The sequence below is a fragment of the Bos indicus x Bos taurus genome, chromosome 1 (assembly GCF_003369695.1).
Source record: "Bos indicus x Bos taurus breed Angus x Brahman F1 hybrid chromosome 1, Bos_hybrid_MaternalHap_v2.0, whole genome shotgun sequence".
Taxonomy (NCBI): Eukaryota; Metazoa; Chordata; class Mammalia; order Artiodactyla; family Bovidae; genus Bos; species Bos indicus x Bos taurus.
In genome coordinates this window covers 76,876,535-76,899,524 of record NC_040076.1, presented here as the reverse complement: position 1 = coordinate 76,899,524, position 22,990 = coordinate 76,876,535, and the positions used below count along the sequence as shown (strand labels likewise).

Genomic DNA, 22,990 nt, shown 5'->3' with positions numbered 1-22,990 from the left:
ATCAGTCTATGTTTTGTAATCAGAGTGTATACCATTTAGGATTTAAAGAGCATTAGGGTAGAGTCAGGGCTTCCCAGGTGGCTCTGATGATAAAGAATATGCCTGCCAGTGCAGCAGATTCAGGAGACGTGGGTTTAATTCTTGGGTTGGGAAGATTGCTCTGGAAGAAGGCATGGCAACCCACTCCAGTATTCTTGCCAGTGAATCCCATGGACAGAGGAGACTGGCTGGCTACAGTTCATAGGGTCGCAAAGAGTTGGACAAAACTGAAGTGACTTAGCATGCGGGCAGGAAGGATAGAGTTAACCTCACACTACTAAATTAAAAATTAAGAGGATGACGTCTGAAAATTAGAACTGTCACAACTCTAAGGTTATATAAGAAATATGTGATACAGAATAATAGATGATGGGCAACCCATTAGAAAAAGAGTAATGATAATAATATAACATCAGCAACAATTATTATGTACTAAATGCTTACACTATGAGCCAGGTGCTGTTTTAGGGGCCTGATGGGTATCCTCTCAAAAATCTTCACAACATCTCTATGGACTTAACCTTGTTTTAAAGACAGAGGCTTTAAGTAACTTGCTGAAGGTCACAAAACATCATCTTATTTACTTTCTAGGCCAGTATTACTTAAAATATATCCATTGTCCATGGCTTATTACATGGACCACCAATAGTTTCAGACTTAAAAATGATTTTGTTAAGGCATATTTAACTAACTGAAAATGTAAGTTTAACTACAATTTTCACAGAAATCTCTCTTTTTTTAAAAAAAATTGGAGCATAATTGCTTTACAGTATTGTGTTGGTTTCTGCTACACATCAACATGAATAAGCCACAGGTACCATTATGGTTTTAATAATCATGACATTCTTAAGGTCATACAAGCTCTTTGCTGCACCATTCTGGGAGTTTCCTATCAGCTACTATTCAGTTATCAAGGTGCATTTAATCCTTCTTATTTTATAACATTTATAGATTGTTTATCATTATTAAACTTGCCATTCTATTATCATTGCTATATTTTGATATAGAACCATTTTACCAAAAAAAAAAAAAATAATAATGGTTCTTTAGTGATTCACTAAAGCCTGATAGTAGAGATAAAAACAGTAATAAATACCAGAACTAAAAATAATATTACTGATTAAAAATACATGTTGCAAAGCTATGCTCTTTGTAGCAAAAGTAATTACACTAAATAATACTACCAAGAAGTTTATACCCAAAAAAGGGTTAAAATTTATAAAACATATTATGACTAGAAACAAAGAAGAATGAGCTTCTGCAAAATTTCATTTTCAAATGACTGCAAAATGGCACATAACAATACAATAATACCCTATGGAAGGACAATTATTACTGTATGTTTTGCTATAACTATAATTTGTTGTGTAGTTGGATAATCCATTAGAGAAGAATCTTATCTGGTCCACTGATACATACGCAAGGACAAAAGCGAGAGTAGCTTGTTTATTTATCACTAAAAGCCTGTGCATCATGGAAAAGACTTCAATGTTCTGGTTTAACTCATATTGTGAATCAGAACATGGGTGGGTTAGAACAAGACATGTTGAAATCAAAATGGATGACAGAGCACCAATTTTTTTATGCAGCAAAAAAACAGGTTCATTTCAAATAAGAGGTCTTGCCTAAATTTTGATATTCAAAGTGCTTTATTCATAAAGAACAATTGGTATTAACATTTTATATTCTCATCTTGACATTGTCATTGTCCTTGTCATTACAGGAAATAATGAAAATGTTGAATAAAACTGAATCTTAACTATTAGCTTATAAATTTTTAGAAGGAAGTCTGTAGAACTGTGTAGAAAATATGCTTTTTTTAACACTGAATACAGAGAAGAGAGAAATAGTTACTGAATTGAGTGATGAGATCAAAATATTTCTTCAGGACACTGATACTTCTTTAAAAAAAAGACATTTCTTTGATTGCAAAAGCTTGCCTATTTGGCTTTCCTCTCCAAAAGAGTCAGTATTTTATATTGCCTGAGGTTACCATTTTAGTGTATAACATCAAAATTTTTAAAACTGAGGATAAGATACTAGTAGTAACTGAGGTGCAAACAGTTTAATCACTGAAATTCACAGTTTACTAACTTTTAATGACCTGTTTTATCAGAGGAAATATTCAGCCACACATTAAAATATATTAAAGTTAGTAGAGACTTTCAAGATTATACATTCCAAACATTTCATTTATAAGTGGAGAAACTGAAGTCCAGGAAAGGAAAATTCATCATCACAATAGAGAGTTAGTGCTACAGTTATAATTAGAGCCACAGTTTCCTAGCTCCTTATTCTAACACTGTCTCCAGTGTACCCACCTAAACTCATGTTCATAATCATAAATTGACTTATAAAGTTGGCACCCCCATGAAAGAGCCAACTTTAAAAATTATGACCAAGTGCACAGAATGGTAATTTCAAATGCCTAATCACAAGGAGTATTAAACAAAAAGTTCATGCTGTAGGAGAGTTGACAGTTCAATTTCAACACACAAGTGTCAAGTTCCCACCAAGCGCAAAAAAAAATCAGTGTTGTTAGCCATGTTTGAATGTTGAGATCAAAGACTTACACATAGTAATCTAGAACATGTGCTGGGCTGAGTCGCTCAGTCGTGTCCAGCTGTTTGCAACCCCATGGACTGTAGCCCACCAGGCTCTTCTGTCCATGGGATTCTCCAGGCAAAAATACTGATGTGGGTTGCCATGCCCTCCTCCAGGGGATCTTCCCAACCCAGGGATCGAACCCACATCTCCCACATTGCATACAGATTCTTTACCAACTGAGCCACATTATGGGAATGTCATATGGATTTTGGAACACTGAGAAAAAAAGAGAGAGAGAACTGTTTCCTCAGTTCAGTTCAGCCGCTCAGTCATGTCCGACTCTTTGTAACCCCATGAACTGCATGCAGCACACCACGCCTCCCTGTCCACTACCAACTCCCGGAGCCTGCCCAAACTCATGTTCATTGAGTCCGTGATGCCATTCAACCATCTCATCTACTGTTGTAGAATGCTTCTTAGGAGCATTCTTTTCTTATTCTAAATCCTAAATAAACTAGTCTCCCACATGTAACATGATAAATAAATTTTTATTGAATATCCTGTTGGGAAAATGAACTGATTGCATATTTATTTATTTATGAAGTGTTAAATCTAGTATACCAGAGGGGTCTCCTCTACAGATCTATAAATAAGTAAAAAGGCAGGCAGGTGATAGCTTAGCCAAAGGGCTGGGATATTTTACACCTTTAAAGCTGAAGCAGGAAAGACTCTTAACAACTTGACATGAACCATAACGCAGACTAGTCGATCTACTTAGGAATGATTCAGTGGTGGTGAGATATTTTTTGTTTTTACTCACTAGATCACTGGTTTACTATAAAAGGATATAACTCAGGAACAACCAAGTGGATAAGAGGCAGAGGGAAATGTATGGAGAAGGAGCACAGAACTTCTAAACCCTCTTCAAATGCCCTACTCCCCCAGCATCTCTCCTTGTTCACCAACCCAGGAGCCCTCCAGATCCCATTTTTTGGGGGTTTTATGGAGGTTTCATTATACTCATGATTGATTACCTCATTGACCATTGGTAAGTGACTCGACCTCTCGTCCCCCTCTCCTCTCTGGCAATCAGTGGGCAGGAATGATAGTTCCAACCATTCAATCAAGGTTTATTACCCTGCAACCAGCTCCCCTCCCCTCCTTAGGTGCTTTCCAAACTTCACCTCATTAACATAAATCCAGTTGTGGTGGAAGTGGTGGTGAATCTGACTAGAGTTTTGTTAGAAAGACTTTTCTGTAGTTTTCTTGTGGTAAAGCATTGATAACACAGATTACTTTGAGTTTTTTGAAATCAAGCCCACTTAAATTGTATTTATCATCATCACTATAATTTAAAGATGACTTAAAGAATCTTCATGAAGACTTATAAATCTGAACAAAGTGAAATAAACTCATTTCTCCCTAGACTTTCTCTTGAGCACACCAAAAACCTCTAGACCAAAAACACAGGAAGACTCTGAAAGATGGCCTGAAGAGGTGTGCAGGCTAAGGACCTGGCCTTTGAACATAGTGATAAATTTCCTGGTTTTTCCTTTTGTCTCCTACGTACCCCTTGGAAGAAAATCTATAACCAACCTAGACAGCATATTAAAAAGCAGAGACATTACTTTGCCAACAAAGGTCCGTCTAGTCAAAGCTATGGTTTTTCCAGTAGCCATGTTTGAGGTGAGAGTTAAACTATAAAGAAAGCTGAGCACCAAAGAATTGATGCTTTTGAATTGTGGTGTTGGAGAAGACTGTTGAGAGTACCATGGACTGCACAGACAGCAAACCAGTCAATCCTAATGAAAATCAGTCCTGAATATTCAGTGGAAGGACTGAAGCTGAAGCTGAAACTCCAATACTTTCGGCCACCTGATGCAAAGAACTGACTCATTTGAAAAGACTCTGATGCTGGGAAAGGTCGAAGGCAGGAGGAGAAGGGGATGACAGAGGATGAAATGGTTGGATGGCATCACCAACTCAATGGACATGAGTTTGAGCAAATTCCAGGAGTAGGTGATGGACAGGGAAGCCTGGTGTGCTGCAGTCCATGGGTCGCAAAGAGTCAGACACGACTGAGCAACTGAACTGAACTGAACTGATGCATCCTAGACTGGACTGCAGAAACCTGTAACTTGGACATACCAATGCGAGCAGACACAAAAAGTCCCCCCCAAAGCATGTTCCTTTTAGTTAAAGGAACAGAATATTTACGACAATGGAAAAGGAACATCTGTGATGATACCCTCGGAACTCCAGCCAAATACCAGGGGAAAAATCTTGCAGACCCCTGACATTGGTCAGCTCCTAATGTAGGCAACCTGGACTTTCACTCCCCTCCTCCCCAAGAGTATCAGGCCCTGCTGCCGCCCGTCCCCCAATTAAAAAGTAAGAAAGTAATTTCAGAGGAGAGGGAGCCAGATAAAGGAATTTCTTAAATATTATTTAGGAACATTTAATATTCTTTAAATATTCTGAAACATAATATTCTGGGCAGACCCCCTAGCAACTCATATGTGAAACTGAACAGAATTGACATTGGCAAAAGGTTTGATAACTGAACTACAGTGTGAACTATGGCCAGCTTTTCAGTTTAGCCTCTGGATAGCACACAAACAAAGCAAATTAGAGTAGCAGCTCCAAGGCTCTGTGAATGAAACTGGGTTTTCGGAGTATATTGTACTTGCTAAGAGAGGTGCACCCACTTTCAATTTCTAAGCATGGATGCTCTGATCAGTTGTCGCCCATTTACCCTAAAACTGTCCTTGGTCCTATGGAGGTGCAACTAAATCCTTTTCAGATGTTATCACAGCAATACTTGAGCCAGAAATCAGACGACTGATGCAGATCATACATATGGATGCAGTTACCGCTAAATATTCCATGTGTGTGTTTCCAAGTGTGTTTTGAGGCCATGGCACTGTTTTTTGGTTTTTTTCCTCTTTCCCTTTATCCTAAGTTATTTACAGGGAGTGTGCTGGTGACCCAGGTCTAAGAGTACATTAGCCAGAATTAAGAAGCAGGATAGAAAGCTGCACAGTTTTTCCAATGAAAAAAAACTTTAATGATACACCATCTGTGGATATAAGACAAATTTTCATTAATAAGATCATAGAGTCTTATTAACTCTGGATTGGAAAATATACTAAATCTTATCTATCCTATAGGCTCAAGGATGTATTGTACAAGGAATATAGTCAATATTTTCCAATAACCATAAATGAAAGTAACATTTATAAATGTGTAAACTATTTTAAAAATAGAAATACAATTAAATGGTGTGTGTTGAAAAAAAAATCTTATTTCAACATCATTTTAATGTATGAACCTTAAATGCAACCTCCGTATATATTTGAGCTGAGATCCCGTTTTTCATAACTTTTGTTACTTGGTCCTACTTGCTCAATTTGCTCAATTCCTAAGTGCCATAAAGATCCAGAACAGTTGTCTCAGATAATGATCTTTTCAAAGCCTCTTTTTTTGTTTAGTCTACTCATCCCTATTCCAACTGTTTCTCATAAAACAGTTCTGAGTCTTTTATTTATATCTTTTAGTCCTTCCTGCTCATGCCCTAGTTTGTCTTTACTTCTTAAAATTCCACCAAATTAAATATTAGCAAGTCCTTCTTCAAATTTTATTTTAAAATGATTGTCCAAAGATGAGGACTAGCATCAGGCACACTGAAAGTATCTCCTGTCTTTTGATCTTTCAAACTTCCATTCTACCACTTTGTATTCCATTACACTATCTCATCATTTTTCTTATCCATAGATAGATTGTTTGGCTCACTGCAGCAGTCCATAAAAGTATTCAACAATGGTTTGATCCCTGGGTTGGGAAGATCCCCTGGAGAAGGGAAAGGCTACCCACTCCAGCAATCTGGCCTGGAGAATTCCATGGACTGTATGGTCCATGCGGTTGCAAAGAGTCAGACACGACTGAGCAACTTTCACTTTCAGGCTGAGAGAGGTAGAAGAGTTCTTATAAGCCATCTGGTCCAATTCTGCCCTTGTCCAAATAGAGACCTAAAGGCATTAGTGACAGCCCTGGGGACACAGCCTAAACCACCTGATTTCTGAACTCATACTTCCCTCTATTTTATCTGAGCTACTCTCCCATTTGCCTGTCATACAAGAAGCAGTCTTATTTCTGGTGTCTATGATGAAGAGATGTTTGTTGATTCCCAAACCTAGGCCATCTCCCAGGAGTACTCTAGATCAGGGTGGTGAAAAGGCTTAAAGCAGTTTAAAATTCCCAGGGTGTGTTGGTCTGTGGGAAGAGATTTTATCTGTTAATAGAAAACAGCAAAGGTTTGGAATGTGTTTGAACAGAGTTCATTTTTGACAAATACAAAGAAGGGACCACAATCTTGTGGAAATTGTGAAATCTGGGGGATGGAGAAGGAAATGGGGAGAGAGTAAAAGGGCTTTTCTCAAAGCAGCAAAAAACAATCTCAAGATATCAATAAGAAGAACTTTTGTTTTAGTCTGATGCTGAAAGGGGGCCAGTAAGCTTACACTCAAATGTCTAGGGCATTGAACTTGAAGTTAGGAGCTCTAACTGAGCAGGTCAAATTTTTGTTTTGTGTGTAATCAAGTTTTCTCTACCTACTCTAAGTACTGTACTGTACTTATTATTTTAATTTATCATAATGCATTTATCATAATGCCTAAGTTTTCTTTCGCCTTTCATATTTCCTTACAAATTTCCTCTCTGCACAGCAGCTATGAGGCAAGGAAATAAGTTGACCCTTGAAAAATATGGAGGGATAGAGGCTCCAACCTCTGTGTGGTCTAAACCTGCTTATAAACTAATGAAAACCTACTTTACAGAGCTCCACTCAATGTTCTGTGGTGACCTAAGTGGAAAGGAAATCCAAAATAGAGGGGATATATGTACACCTATAGTTGATTCACTTTTCTGGACAGTAGAAACTAATACAACATTTTAAAGCAACTACATTCCAATAATTTTTTTTTAAATCTGCATATAATTTACAGTTGGTCCTCTTTATCCATGGTTCTGAATCTGCAGAATCAACAACTGGGGATCATGTAATGCCATAGTATCCTCATAGTTCAAACCGTGCTGTTCAAGGATCAGTTGTACTTCTGTGTCAATGCTGACCTAAATGAACTCAAAATATTTTTTTCTTTTTTAAATTAACTTCTCACAAGATGCCAGGGAAGTAGGTATCCCCATTTTCCAAATAAGGAACTCATATGTACACATGTGAACTTTTCCAGTGTCATATAATAAAAGGGAGGACTCTTTTCAATACAAGCCTCAGTTCAGTTCAGTTCAGTCACTCAGTCTTGTTTGACTCTTTGCGACCCCATGGACTGGAGCACGCCAGGTTTCCCTGTCCATCACTAACTCCCGGAGTTTACTCAAACTCATGTCCATTGAGTCGGTGATGCCATCCAACTATCTCATCCTCTGTCATCCCCTTCTCCTCCCGCCTTCAATCTTCCCCAGCATCAGAGTCTTTTCAAATGAGTCAGTTATTCTCATCAAGTGGCCAAAGTATTGGAGTTTCAGCATCAGCATCAGTCCGTCCAATGAATATAGGCCTGTTTCACGTCAAAACCAAAGTTGTGAGAAGTGAATGAGAACTCGAGTTTTGTCACAGAAAAACTTGGATTCAGATTCTGACTCTTTACTTACCAGCTGGGGGATCTTAGATATACCATTTAGCCATTTAATCAGTGATCCTATTACGAAAAGGAGAACATTTAGCTCCATCTAGGATTTCAAAGAAACCTGAAATGGAAAAATGGCATTTTCCCTTAACATTTGGTAAACATTGCGTACAGGTCATGCAAAATCTCCCCAAAGACATCGCTCCCTGTTCTGTTCCACACAGAAACTGAGTGGCCCTGTTACCCTGGGCCTTATCATGACAGAAATGTCTCAACCTAGTATGGGGCCTCTGGGTGAAGAACGACCAAGATCTGCTTCTGAATGATTGGTTTTACTACAGAGACATGGATTTCAGAGAATGCAACATGCATGTTTGTTTCATGTAAACTCCTTTCACATACGGGGCCCTCTCAGACTTTAACTTACTGTTCTTGCCTTCCTTTATTAATTTTTGCTATCATCACTCCATCTTTCTCCATCTATTTCTGCATTTCCCTCTCTATGGTATGAATGTTTGTGTTCCCCAACATTCCTATGTTGAAACCTAGTTCCCAAGGTATTACAAGGTGAGCATTTGGAGCTGATTAGGTCATGAAGAAATGAATTCATGCCTTCATAAAAGACGTCCAGAAATTACCCTGCAAGGTGAGAGGTTATAGCAGAGTATTACTCTCACCAGACACTGAAACTGCAGGTACCATGTTTCCCAGTTTCCAGAACTCTAAGAATTAATAGATAATGTATTATCTAGTACATGCAGGTACCATGTACTCCCAGTTTCCAGAACTCTAAGAATTAATAGATAATGTATTATCTAGTACATGCAGGTACCATGTACTCCCAGTTTCCAGAACTCTAAGAATTAATAGATAATTAATAACTTGTTTATAAATCACCAGCATATGGTCTTCTGTTATACCAGCTCAAAAGGACTGAGATGCCCTCTGAGCTTCTCTCTCTCTCTCAATCTCACAATCATTCCTTTTTCTTCTGATCCCCTCTCATTTCTCCCACTTTCCAGTATCCTATAAGGTGGCATTTTGGGTTTGAGTCAAGCTGTTTTCTAAGAGCATATGTGATAAAAAACTAACCCCAAGAAAACTCAGAGTTGCAGTGGATTACTTTTAAATGACTGAGTTTGGGTAATTTCCAAGTTGAATAAAAAATACATTAATTCTGGAGTTTGGAGTTCACGATTGAAAGGTGTTAGTTTGTATTGCTAAAGTAACCTATGCTGTCATATTTCAATAATAAGTAGAGAGAAGTTAGTCACTCTGGTCTTTCCTGCAACTTGAACTAGCCTAGCCATGAGGGAAGACCAGCTAAGGAATATAAGCCAAGTGATTTGCATCTTGGAGAAAGAGATTCTATTTCGATTGGAATTCCCCTCATAAAAGGTATCAAGCTAAAGCCAAACTTTTTCATAAATATGATTCATCAGTGGGCCCAGTGCCATCTAGCATATGTTGTCAAACACTTGATTTGTACTTGTCTAATTTTAACGTCCAGATATCCTAAATATGGCTACAGGTTTAAGTCAGTGGTTCTCAAAATAGGGTGATTTTGACTCTGAGAGACATGTTGCAATGTACAGAGACATTTTTGGTTGTCACAGCTTAGAAGCAATATAAAGTGTGTTGCGACTGCTGTCTGGTAGGTAAAAGTCAGGGATAATGTCATCCTAAAATGCAAAGGACAACCCATCACGACAAAAATCAATCATCCCAAATATCAGTAAGCCAAGGCTGAGGAACTCAAACTTAAATACCTACTGATCCAAAAACCTGCAGACTTCATTGTGTGACTGAGACCTTGGTCATCCTATAAAAACAATGACTGTGAAAATCTCCTTCCCTAGTAGCATTTCTAAATGCCTTGGGCTACAATCAAATGGTGATTGTTGATCCTGGATTCAGCCTGAAAAATATTACTAAGAAATAATTTTTACTTCAGTGGGGAAATAATTTTTATGGCTTTCTGGATTAGTTTTTGATACTATAATTTGAGATCATTTTTGAAACCAGCCAAATCTGGCTTTAAGGTAATCCACTGTGTCTGGTGTCCTAATTATGTGTTGATTTCTTCATGCAAGCCTATTGATCTTGGCAAAGTGAAAACTAGAAATTTAGCATTCAAGCAGAAAGAATAAATCAAAACTGGCTCAATTAGCTTTACTGTGATTCAGGGTTTGTTAACAGTTCCTCTGTTTTGTTTCAGATTTATTTATTTTATCATGTCTTTTGCTTTTCTCCATTCCTTTTCCAGAGTTCCAATATAATTACACTGTAATCTTCAGCAGTGTCTCATTGCTTGCAGAAAAGCTGAATCTATTATTTGTAGATAATGAATTCCAGCAGAATCATTTTGATAGCCCTGAACTTCTGGAAAATCTGACATCTTGGATCTCCCTCTTTCTGGCTCTTATATCTTAATTTCCCTTCCAAAGAAGATTCTTTGCTCATTCATTTTCATTAGGTTTATTGGAGAACAGTATTAATCCAGGATCCTGTTTCTGAGCTTTTCCCAGAAGTGGGCAGAACAGTAGTGCAAGGAATAACATTCATAGGTAGATTTTATTTTCAAGGTATATCTCATTTGGGAAATAATGTAAGTGGCATGCTATGCATATGATATTAACCTTGGCAAGTTCAGGTATTCAGTGTGTGTCTCATAAATAGTGGTCATCAGCAATGTCACAGAGGTAGGAATCAGGGTTCTTAGATTCTAATCCTGGTTCTTCCATTAAATTTCTGGATACCTGTGGACAACTTGATTCTTTTCCAGAGTTTATTTTCTCTTCTCTAAAATGAAAGAGTGGGAGCACATATGTTCTATGAATGTGGCAGGAAGCAGTTGCAGAAAGATGCGGACCCAAAAGGAGAGGGAAATGAATATCTTTCCCAACATATACCCAACTCTTGCACAGATCGTATGGGTGAAAAGGACATAAAAAGAATTTCATAGAAGTAGATGCCTATGTCTATGTATCAAATTAAATAAGAGGCTCTCTGGGCTTCATTTTATTAGAACCAGAACCCTGACATTACCTGGACTGCTACTTGCTTCTCTCTTCCCTTGATTGATTTCCTCAACCTGCTCCTTGGCAGATGTAATTTCACTATGGAGATCAACAGGACAAGGAATGGGAAAGAAGAGAGAGAGATGTAGAAAGAAAGTAAAGCAGAGAGGGGTGTAGTTAAGTGAAATCGGCTTCTGATCATAGCCGGCAGCTCTCCTCAGTACTAAACCCCCCAAATCATACACACAGCACTGAAACATATCACACAGAAGGCTGACTCCAGCTCTTTTTTTTTAAATGTGTTTAGGACACTTGGCAAATGAAGGCCAGCCCTCATGGAAATTACATAGCTAGGAAGTCAGTCAGCAGGAAAGGAAGGATGAATAAAAGAACAGAAAAAGAATTATAGGAGAAAAGCTGAATGGAAAAAAAGACAGGAGAAATTATCTTTTTCCTAATGAGAAATGCAAAATTTTCCAACCAGACGACTGTGACTCTTGGCTAAGTGGCCTACCTCTTATGTAAATGAAAATGCAGGGTGGGCGGGGCAGTCCAGGAAGCTGGGCCTTGTGTCTGCTCCATCTCTGGAGGCACCAGGTCCACTGCAGGTCTCAGTGGCACCACTGACTTACCAGACTGCCCCTCTGGAGGTAACCATGCCCCTTCTGAGCACTGTGCATGCATCCTAAGTCATTCCAGTCTTGTCCAATTCTTTGCCCACCATTCTCCTCTGTCCATGGAATGGGTTGTCATTTCCTTCTCCAGAGGATCTTCCTGACCCAGGAATCAAACCAGCGTCTCTTACATCTCCTGCATTGGCAGGCAGGTTCTTTACCACTAGCGTCACCTGGGAAGCCCAGAACAGCAGTGGACATCTGAGCCAGCTCCACTTGCTGATCCTCCTAGATTCATTACGGAACCTTTGAGGCCATCAGCTACCAAGTAACAAGGACAGACTTTATGATTTCTGAGGGTCCTTCCGGCTGTAGTATTTTAATGCTTTTAATAATTATCACTCCTCATTCTTACAAGACCACATTTCTTAGGCAAAATATGTATTCTTCCCTCTCTCACCCTTACTTCACTGTCCCAAACCAACTATTTAACTTGAAGAGATAGAGAGTTGAACAAGATATTCCCTTGGAGTCCCTTCTAGCTCTCTAAGATCTTTACTCAAGTCCTTAGTAGTACAAAAGAATCATTATTACACCAAATCAAAAGAATTTTCATTTTAGATGAATCCATCCACCTTTCAAAAATTTTTAAATTCCATTCACAAAGCAAGCTGACATTTTATCAAACATTCCCAAAAGAATTTCACACACCTATCCCTTTGGAGTTTATCACTGAGCAAATGATATTCATGACAGAATACATTTGAGTCTCAGAGATGGAATCTGTGAAGAGAGACAAGTCGTTTATTACTTCCTTTTATTCAAACCTATAAAGAAATCCCTTTATAGGTTTGAGATTTGGGAAAAGTTTTTACCAGACTAAAATAGGAGAAAACCTGTTAGCAATTGCTCCCTTCATTTAACTGAATTTTAAGCTACTATTTGCCAGTCACAATGAGTGATTGATAAAGAGCTGACTGGGCCTTCATAAAGTCAGCCTCGGAGCAGGAAACAATTGATATTCCATCTCCTTAGCTAAGGAGGACCTAAGAGCTGGCTAAACCAAAAAGTTCCCAGGTTTCTTTCCTAACTAGTGGGACAGAAAGATGATGACTAGTGGATTTTGATAAATCAAGCCTGGAAAAAAAAACTGTAATAAGAAGAAAGAAAAAAAGCCACATCCCTTGAGGAAATAACCACTAGGAAATTTCAAAACAACTATTTCCAGAAGACATAAATTCAACTCCCTATTTGAAATAATTTGTGGACAAAATGTATGTAGTCTACAGATGGGTTAAAAAGAGATTTTAATATGAGACTTGGGAAAAGCTTTTATTCTGAACTAAAATAATATATATCCAGCACATATCATGTGATCTAAGTTTCAAACTCATTTTTCTTAAGGCATTCATCTAGAAGGAGAAAGAAATGGATAAAGCAGAAAAAGAGTGAGGAAAATCTTTGAGCTTGCTTTTTTTTTCTTTTTTAGAAAACACTAATAAAATAAATTATGGTCAAGAAAAAGGAATTTGGGGGAGATGACTGTAGGAGGGAGATAGAATTGCCTAACTTAATTGCATTTCCCCCCCACCCCCGCCTCTAATCTTAAGAAGAAAAACAAATGTCAAATGGCACACAGTTCCAGTTTAGAAACAAAACATGGAAGGACAAGCTTGTTTTAAGTAAAAATAAAAAAATAAAAATAAACAGCACTGGATATCTTTTTTTTTTCCCCTTTTACTAAATGGCTGGGAACACTGAAAGAAAAACAGATACTGTCAAAGTATTCCTGATTGTAAAGTACACAGATAAGGCAAAAAGAAAAGGATCTCTCTTACGTTTATTTAAATTCCACAAATGTACATAAAGCAGGCACAGCGTGTCAAGAATTTTCCGAAGCATAGTTTTAGAAAATAAGGATTAAATTAGAGAAAAGATGGAGAGGGAGGGAAAGGAAGTTTGCAACATTAGCCAGAACTTGCAAATGGAAAAGAGTGAAAAGTCAAGCAGTCTACAGTTCTGTAACTTTCTTCCCCAACTGACCAGCCATGAAATCTGATAACTAATACGAGAAGACTTCCTATCACCATGCAACAATCTTTCTCAACAATATTTTGTACACAAGCAACCAAGCTATCATTCATTCAAAAACATAAGCTGAGCATTTACTGCTACCACCCCCTGTTTTAGGTATTTGGTTGGGGTAGGGGGGATATAGATGCTAAGACTGAACTCAGACCTGCTGCTGCTGCTGCTGCTGCTAAGTTGCTTCAGTCGTGTCTGACTCTGTGCGACACCCGGCTCCCCCGTCCCTGGAGTTCTCCAGGCAAGAACATTGGAGTGGGTTGCCATTTCCTTCTCCAATGTATGAAAGTGAAAAGTGAAAGGGAAGTCACTCAGTCATGTCCGACTCTAGCAACTCCAAGGACTTCAGCCCACCAGGCTCCTCTGTCCATGGGATTTTCCAGGCAAGAGTACTGGAGTGGGATGCCATTGCCTTCTCCGTAACTCAGACCTAATGAACCTAAATCTCCAATTTTAAATTATATTTTTAATGCCCAGGTGATTCACAATAATTATCTATCTACTGATCTTCCAGATCTGGAAACTCCTTTGTTAGGAGGTACAAAAGTGACTATGACCATTCTGTGATCTCCAGGAGCTCACATAAGTGATAACAAATACATGAATTTCTCCAAAATAATGTTAAAAATGAAACATGATATGAGAGGATCATATTCTTTACTGCAGATATTCAGAGGAGGGAGAAATAATGGACTGTTGGCGGCTGCCGATTGAAGAAAAGAGGATGTCACAGAAATAGGTACATTTGTGCTTCCCACATGTTACTAGTGGTAAAGAACCCACCTGCCAATTCAGGAGATCTAAGAGATGCAGATTCGATTCCTGGGTCAGGAAGATCCCCTGGAGGAGGGCATGGCAACCCACTCTAGTATTCTTGCTTGGAGAATCCCATGGACAGAGGAGCCTTCAGGACTATAGTCCATAGAGTCACAAAGAGTTGGACACAACTGAAGCAACTTACAGAGAAGGCAGTGGCACCCCACTCCAGTACTCTTGCCTGGAAAATCCCATGGATGGAGGAGCCTTGTGGGCTGCAGTCCACGGGGTCGCTAAGAGTCGGACACGACTGAGCGACTTCACTTTCACTTTTCACTTGCATGCATTGGAGAAGGAAATGGCAACCCACTCCAGTGTTCTTGCCTGGAGAATCCCAGGGATGGGGGAGCCTGGTGGGCTGCTGTCTATGGGGTCTCGAAGAGTCGGACACGACTGAAGTGACTTAGCAGCAGTAGCAGCAGCAGCAGAAACAACTTAGCACATATGCTCATGCTTATATAGTTACCATTTGAACACACAGAGAAGGAGGTGGGAAAATCTACTACTCTTATTATAACTAATCTACCACCACTACAACTAAGTCTGCTACTATTATAATTAAACATACTATTATTATAACTAATAATAAGAGACACATTTCCAGTGTGGAAATGTGGAAATAGACATAGGCCCTGTTCTGGGTGCCTTATATAAATCCTCTCTTAAACCTAAACCAACCAGTTAGGTTCTATTATTTCTATTATCTACAAGATGGGGAAACTAAAGCTTAGAAAGTTTGTGTGAATTTTTCAGTCACAGAGCTGGAGATTGAAGAGCTAAAGTTCAGTCTCAGATTGATCCCATTCCAGAGCCTCTACGCCTGTCAAAAAAGAATAAACAAACCCAGATGTGCAAAAGTGTCAGACACAAAAGATTAAGCATCCATTGCTCCCTCTGGCTGAAGGATGGCAGAGTGGGGGAGAAACTGAGCCGGTAAAATTAAAGGTCAGATAGGCTGCAGTAAACACTGTGGGCTCTATATAGTAGCAAAGGGAAACCTGTGGAGTATTCCAAGCAGAGACTATTCTGATCAAAGCTTTATCTTAGATTTTAGGCTGTGATTTATGAGTTACATGATACAATCTGAAATAATAGAATTTGAAAGTCTAAAGAGTCTTGCCCTGCCTTTAAACAAAAAAGCGTGCTTGGTATCTAAGTAGAACTACCACCTCACCTCAGAGGAATTACCAGCATGCCAAGACTTAAGGAAGATTCTATAGAACAGCCCTGAAGATAAACACAACGAAAGTCTGTTACCCCACAGCACAAGGACTGACTCATTCCTGGAGCTGTCCAAATCTGGCAAATGGATAGCCCGGGGACTCAGCATTCTGTGGGATCCGAGGTTATCCCAGGGGGCAGTGGGTGTGCACAGGCATGATCAGTTGTTGGCAAAGCCCAGACCTCTGACTCCCAGTCCTATACTCAATTCATCAAGGCAAATCACACGTGACACTGGGTAAGCCCCTTTTCCTATCTGGATTCTCCTTTCCTCATTATGATGAGAGAAATTGATATCAACAGGCCTTAGATTTCACAATTCTCAATCTCTCCCTTCCAATACTCTAGCATAGAGAATCCGCTTCCATTAGTTGCTCACTAACTGGAATTTGGGGGAGCAACAGCATCTCTGGAGAGCTCCCAGAGTTTGCAAACCCCTAGCTGAGAACAAATACATTTCCTTATCTCTAGAAAGTCTACTAGCTCTAACTGTATCACAGGATTCACGATCTCAAATCTTAGTTACAAAGTCCTCACTGAATTCCATCTGGCCCAGGATTATCCTTTTCAAGTACAGAGCGCATCACTGATGTCCAAAGTAAGTCAGCAACACAAGGTACCGTGATCATATGCAGGCATATTCAGGGAACCCATCTGCCATCAGGGAATGAACACTTGAGAATTCAAACCTGTCAGAGCCCAACGGTACTCTGTTATTTTCAGAATTTTGGTTTGTGCTCAGAAGATTGTGTGTGTATGTGTTTATGAGTCAAATTTCCAAGAAGCCAAGCAAAGGCTAAAAGTGTGGATTTCTTGTGTGGAGGGAACACCTTATTTGATGTTCATAGTCTTGATGACTCCAATTCACCAAAAGTGAATTTCCAAAGGGGTCAGAAGACCTCCTTAAGAGATCATCGATTCTGTAGACCCAAGAAACTGTGCCTATTGGAGTAGAAATGAACAGGAAGATGCAAGATGTGTTCTGCTCTCAGAAACATTGGTGGTAAAACAGAAATTAGCACATGAACTCACATATTTTTTAAGGGACTTCAACTTCACTGGTTCATCAAACCACACCAGGTAGTTTACCCACAGAACTACCCATGAGCAACTAACTCCTGTAATCAATGTACTGCAAAAAACTGAGGCATGTTAAACCTATGGCTTCATCTTCTTTGACTTTCAACAGGAGATGGAAGCAGGAGCATGATAAATGTTAACATTAGCAGTGAAGCAAGGGTAATTACAGAACCAAAGACACTCACATTCTGAGAATTACCTCACGGTTATTTATTTTTATAGGAGTGAAAATAAATACATATTCCTTTCCCAGACCTGAAAAAGGAAAATGTACCCAAGATGTGTGACAGAACAATCAGAGGGACTGCCAACCTCACATCTGAGACTCCTGGGAAGACAGTTACAGGGACCAATCTGGACCACCCACATTCTGCTCTGGGAACCAGCCGAGTGTACCTTCAGCTGTTGGGTACTCACAGGCCCCTATCTGCCTACTACTGACTGATTTCTCTAAGACTACCCAAAACTGTGATAATCATTTAAGAGAAAGCAGATTTATAATTAATACATGTCTCAGCAAATCCTTAAGGATGCACAAGCCAGTGGAAGACATATGCTGAAAAGAATTCCGGCTTTCTCCTTATTGCTTGCCCAAAATACTAAATCCAACACTTTAGCCAGGGCACTGTGAGTTAAGAGTGAGTTACAGTTATAATTTCCTGATCTCCACCAACAACTGCAAATCTGCAAAGACCTTGTGGGATGAGCTGCAAAAGACATCATATCTGCACCTTGTGTGTACTGTCACCATCCCAGAAATGCAGCCCAGTCCAGTGGCTGGCATGACCAACCAACCCCCAAAGCTGCCACTTCAACAGCTGGAGAAGAGACGTTGACAAAGGGACAAAGAAAGACAAAAAGGGGGAGAAAGTATAAGTTCAGAGAAACATAGGTAAGAGAGAGTGCGAGAAACACAGGCTAAATTGTCTCTGCTGAAGCATCCACATGGATCTTCAAAATCGTGACTGTGGGGAAAATGTCAGTACACTGTTTACCTCCCGTCACTAACTTCAGGCAAGTTGAATACACATAAATAAAACCAGAAGGAAGGGGCATCTGATGGTGAACAACTCAGTGCAATGCTAACTTCCAGAAATAGAAGTGGTCTATCAAAGGACAAAGAGTCAGCACTTTGGGTATTTTAAGTGAGACTACCTCGCACAGAGCCACCCCTTACACGCATAACTCCTCTTTAACCTTTGATCTTCCCTTTTTGTGTAGGTGCAGGGAGAAAAAGGAATGGGATTCAGAGCAAGTCTACCTTTAACTCAGCTGTTCTGGGAACACTCCGTGTTAAATGTCAAAGAAAAGGTGCACACTAGCCTGTATGAGGGATGAGGGAGCTGAGATGGAACGAGCTGAAGCTAGACCAAGAAACGAAGCGAGAGGAGATCTTACACTAGATCCGGTTCTGCCATCGTTCAGACATTAGTGCTGAATGGGTACATTTTATCAGTGCAGTCCTCTTTTTGAGAGAGAAGAGGATGCCCTAAGAGCTAATGGCTTGCCCAGATTCATCTAGTCTTGGTTACAGAGCTCAGCTCGGGCCACCAGATATCTAGATTCACATACAGACAGAACCGTTCAAGGAGACCCAGTCTGACCCGCTAAGGAGCCGCGCGACGGCCAGGAAGACTGGAGCCGCGGGAGGGCTCGAGACATCTCGGAGGCGCGGGAGGGCGTGAGGTGTGCGCTCTGGGTACCTTGATGTAGGCCCGCTGCAGGTAGTTGTAGGGCACTCTGCGCTGGAAGTCGCTGCGCACATCCTCGCTGGCGCGGTGGCGGGACGCGGGGCCCCCTAGGCGCTGGCTCTGGCAGCTGCGGTAGCAGCGCGCCCGCTCGAGCAGCGCGCGGAAGAAGGGCAGCTCGGCTCCCGGGCCAGCGCCGGGGGGCGCGAGCGGGCGGCGGGCGGCGCAGTGGCGGGCGCAGCGCGCGCGGATCTCCCGCAGGCGCCGGTGGCTGCGCAGAGCTGCTTCCAGGTCGCGCACAGCCAGCTCGTAGTCCCCGCTGTAGTAGGCGGCCACGCCGCTGGCGTAGAGCAGGTCGAAGGGCTGCAAAGGCCCGGGCTCGGGCTCCCGCTCTGGGTGCCGGCTGTCCGGGGGGCCGCACCACAGCGGCGGCGGCAGCAGTAGCCAGGGTAGCAGCAGCGGCAGCGGCGCCCAGATGCGCTCCCGCATCCTCCGTGGCGGACGGGCGCCAGCCGGCCACGCTCGCAATCGGCTCCTGGCACCTGGCGTCCGGGTCGCGTCTCCCGGCTCCTCTAGCGCGATGGCCGGCCCCGCCGCCAGCCGGCTGCCCTGCGAGCCTCAGGTGACCGGCGGCGCTCGGCGGACTGAAAGGCGGAGGCCGGCTCGGACGGCCGCTCTTAAAGGGACGCCCACAGCTCACACGCTCCTCCTGCTGCCCGAGCCTCCGCAAGCCGCTCGCCGGCGCTCAGCGCGCGCCCAACAGGCTCGGGCCGCAGCCTCCTGGAGGCCAGAGGCAGACACCCTGGTGTCAGCCATAGAGCCAGCGCCACTGGGGGCCAGCCAAGGAGGGGCCGGGGAGGCGAGCCTGATGTATGGGTTACCTTCGAGGTTGCAGAATGGACATGATGACTCCCTTTTCTTAGAGAGGAAGAAAAGCCAGATTAGTGACCTTAGAGCTCTCATTGTTTGTAATTTGTGATTTCGCTGTTTGTCCTCCACCTTCGTGTGAAGTACTGAAGCTCCAGCTCAGACTGTAGGAAAGCCCTGGAGGGCCACTTGGCCCCTTTGGGAGGCTTGAGGAGGAAAGTGCTTAGTCCACGTTCACAGAACTGTGAAAGGCAAAGGAAGGAGTCAACCCTGGGCCTTTGGAATCAAAGCTTACTGCTCATTCTCTTAGGGAAGGTCCCACCCTTGCTTCTCAACCCACTTTGTATGGATGTGCGTCCATGCATTAGGGCCGGGAATAGGGACAAAAGGACAATGAACAGCCCACTTCTCTGTGTAGAGGAGGGCATTACAGGACCCAGAGAAATGTTGGAATGCTTATACTTACATCCTGCCTCCGTCAGGTTACCAACCCTGTAAACTTGTGCACTCGAGTCTAGTTTCCTCTTCTTCTAGGACAGACAAATATCCCAATATGTCCAATGGTTTTAAGATATAAATTATTTTTGCAAGAGCTGAACAAAGAGGCAATTTAATAAATCCAGTACCCCTAGGACTTAAGCGGTGAGCATCAGCCTAGGAATGGGAGAGCTGTCAGAATGGCTGCCAAACTCCAAAGGACTAGCTGGAGGCTTTCCTGTTCCTCTGTTTCTCTTCCCTTAAAAATACCTCCTGAGCCAAGGTGTTCCCTTCATTCCTGTTCTTTGGCTTCACACTCTTACAAGGATTCCTGAGAGCTTATGCACTGGACCCTTGACTCCAGTCTGCCTCCTGGAAGCATTCCTGTGGTCTCCTAGTACTTGTAGCAGTTTCACTGGAGTCTCCCTGGGCACTGGGATGGTGAATGAGAGAGAAGGGCAACAGGAAAGAACACTTATCACATAGTTGATATGAAGTCCCCAAAGAAGGCTTTTATGTGGGGTCACCACCACGCCCTGAAGGCTGCCAGAGTTTCATGCTAATTCCTTCACTCATTTTGTTGGGTTTGACCACTTTGGCCATAAACAGTCTTGGCTCTGTAATTCCAAGGGACCCCAAAGAATTGCTCTTACTACTTTCCTCCCCCAAACGTCACTGGTGTGAGGCTTATTCCACTGATGGAGAATCTCCACTTTGGAGCTGAGTATGTACTGAATACTTCGGATGTTCAGTATTCCAGAATTTGAACTTGGGTCATACGCCCAGACGTTTGCTCTAAGGATTGTCTCTCTTTTCAGATAAAATCTTTGGAGTCCAGAGTTATTAACCAACTTGTGGAAGGTTTTGAAGCACAATGGCTAGGAAATCCTGCTATGGGACTGAAGGCAAAGCACCAGGATGCTTTACTATAGATTATCTCTACATTCTGTAACATGTACACATCATTTAATACATGCCATTTAAATTTACATCTTTGTATAAATACTCTCAAAGTAGGTATTTTGGGGGAAGGGTTATAATATAAGGTAGAATGCTAGACTAGATGGCACATGTTAGACTAGATTCAAAGCGCTATAGAAACACAGAGCCTGCAAAGATTGAAAGCTTATTGGTTGTAGCCTTACTAAACTTTCTATTGATCCCCAAAGTGACGTGTGCTATCAAACCTTCTTCATGTTTTATTGTTATAAGGAAAAACAAAATCTGACTCCATGTTGTATGTGTTTCTTTTACTTTAACCTTTCTTTCCCTATTGTTTTTGTCCACTAAAATGATACTGTCCATACATAATGGCTTGCCTTGGAGAACCCTGCCCCCTGCTTAAACGGTAAATCAGAATGCCTTTGTTCAAGACCCTGTCCACCTGTGGATGGCTACAGGAAGGAAGAAATTAAAACATACTCTCCCTGAGGCTGGCCATTCCAGGAAATATTTGCAACATTAATGGCCTTTTTGCTTTTCTTCCTCACCTCCCCTACCCCAACTCTGTTCTACAAAAGAACCTAGCATCTAGACCACAATAAGATGGTTATTTTCAGACATTAGTCTGCCATCTTCTCAGTCTACTAACTTTCTGAATAAAGTCATTATTCCATGCCTCAACACCTGATCTTTGATTTATTGGCTAGTTGTGTGGCAAACAGAGGGAGTTTTAAGTCAGTAAAACTATTATCTTATCTTCCTTGGTACAAACCCTATCCGATTTTATAGAAAGTGTTAGACATCTCAATTTTTCCTATACATGGAATCATCTGAGAAGGCAAAAATACCAATATCTGAGTCTGATTCTGAGAGCTTCTGATTTAATTGGCCTGGGGTATGGCTTGATCATTAAGATATTTTAAAAGTTCTCTCAGTGATTCTAATATGAAACCAGACCACTGGTCTGGAGTCAAAGTCATAACCCAAAGTGTAAGTCTGTGGATCAGGGCACCAGGTGCCATAGAGGATTCATGAATCTAAGATGAGCCATCACTCAGATCTCCCCTCTCCATGAAGGAAATCTGATCTAACTTTTAAGACTCAGTCAGAACAGAAGTGCGTAAACATATGGTAATAAAATTCATTCAAGGTGAAGAATTTGATTCCAGCCAATGCTTTGCCTAATGGTATCAACTTTGTGCTGAGAAAAAAAAGTCCTCCCTGGGTCTCTAACATTCCTTAATGTCTTTCTGAGTATGCCAAGAATGCACTTCTTCTTTACCTAGGCAACTTCTTAGACAACTGGGTACCATCTCAGAGCTCCTGTTTCATCAAATCTTGAATGTGCATTTCTAACAAGTTGCTTGGTGATGCTGAGACTTTTGGTGCAAGAATCATACTTTGAGAATCACTTCATCAATACAATTCCTCATGAACAGTGGTACTCAAACTTTGCTGTATGTTTAAAAGCTAATTAAAAAACAAAATACAGAGGCCCTATCTTTGTAATATAATCAAGTCTGGGCCATTATGTTTTTACCAAATTTCCCAGAGGTTCTGATACCCACCAAAGTTTGAGAACCACTCCTTTAATTAATGACTTTTTCACCCCATTTGACAATGTCTAGAGGTACTGTTGGTTTTCACAACCAGGGGAGAGTACAGTTGTACTACAGGCATCTAATGGGTAGAGGCCAGGGGTGATGTTAACTATGCTTTGCTGAACAAGATAGCCTCCCACAAGAAAGAATTATCCAGTGTAACGTATTCATAGTGTACAAGTTGAGAAACCCTTGGATAGAACACGGTTTGAGCACTGCAAGTATTATTCAATTCCCTTACTTTACAAATGAGGAAACTTAGGCCCACAGGTCACATAGATAGGCAGTGTCAGACTAGCGTGCTTAATTTGATATACCAAAGCATAAAACTAGTATGCAGAATATCAT

General features: G+C 41.2%; 1 protein-coding gene across 2 annotated transcripts in view; it reads right to left on the bottom strand.

Moving 5' to 3' along the window:
- P3H2 (prolyl 3-hydroxylase 2) overlaps positions 1-19,406 on the bottom strand; it is a 179,396-nt gene extending 159,990 nt beyond the window's left edge. The window contains exon 1 of one of the 2 annotated variants that reach the window (XM_027538402.1): positions 18,771-19,406. In XM_027538402.1, the coding sequence (XP_027394203.1) occupies positions 18,771-19,244 (474 nt within the window). In that variant the 5' untranslated portion in view covers positions 19,245-19,406. The remainder of the gene's footprint in view (positions 1-18,770) is intronic. The other variant, XM_027538403.1, reaches the window with a different exon arrangement.
- Between the last annotated feature and the right edge of the window lie 3,584 nt (positions 19,407-22,990).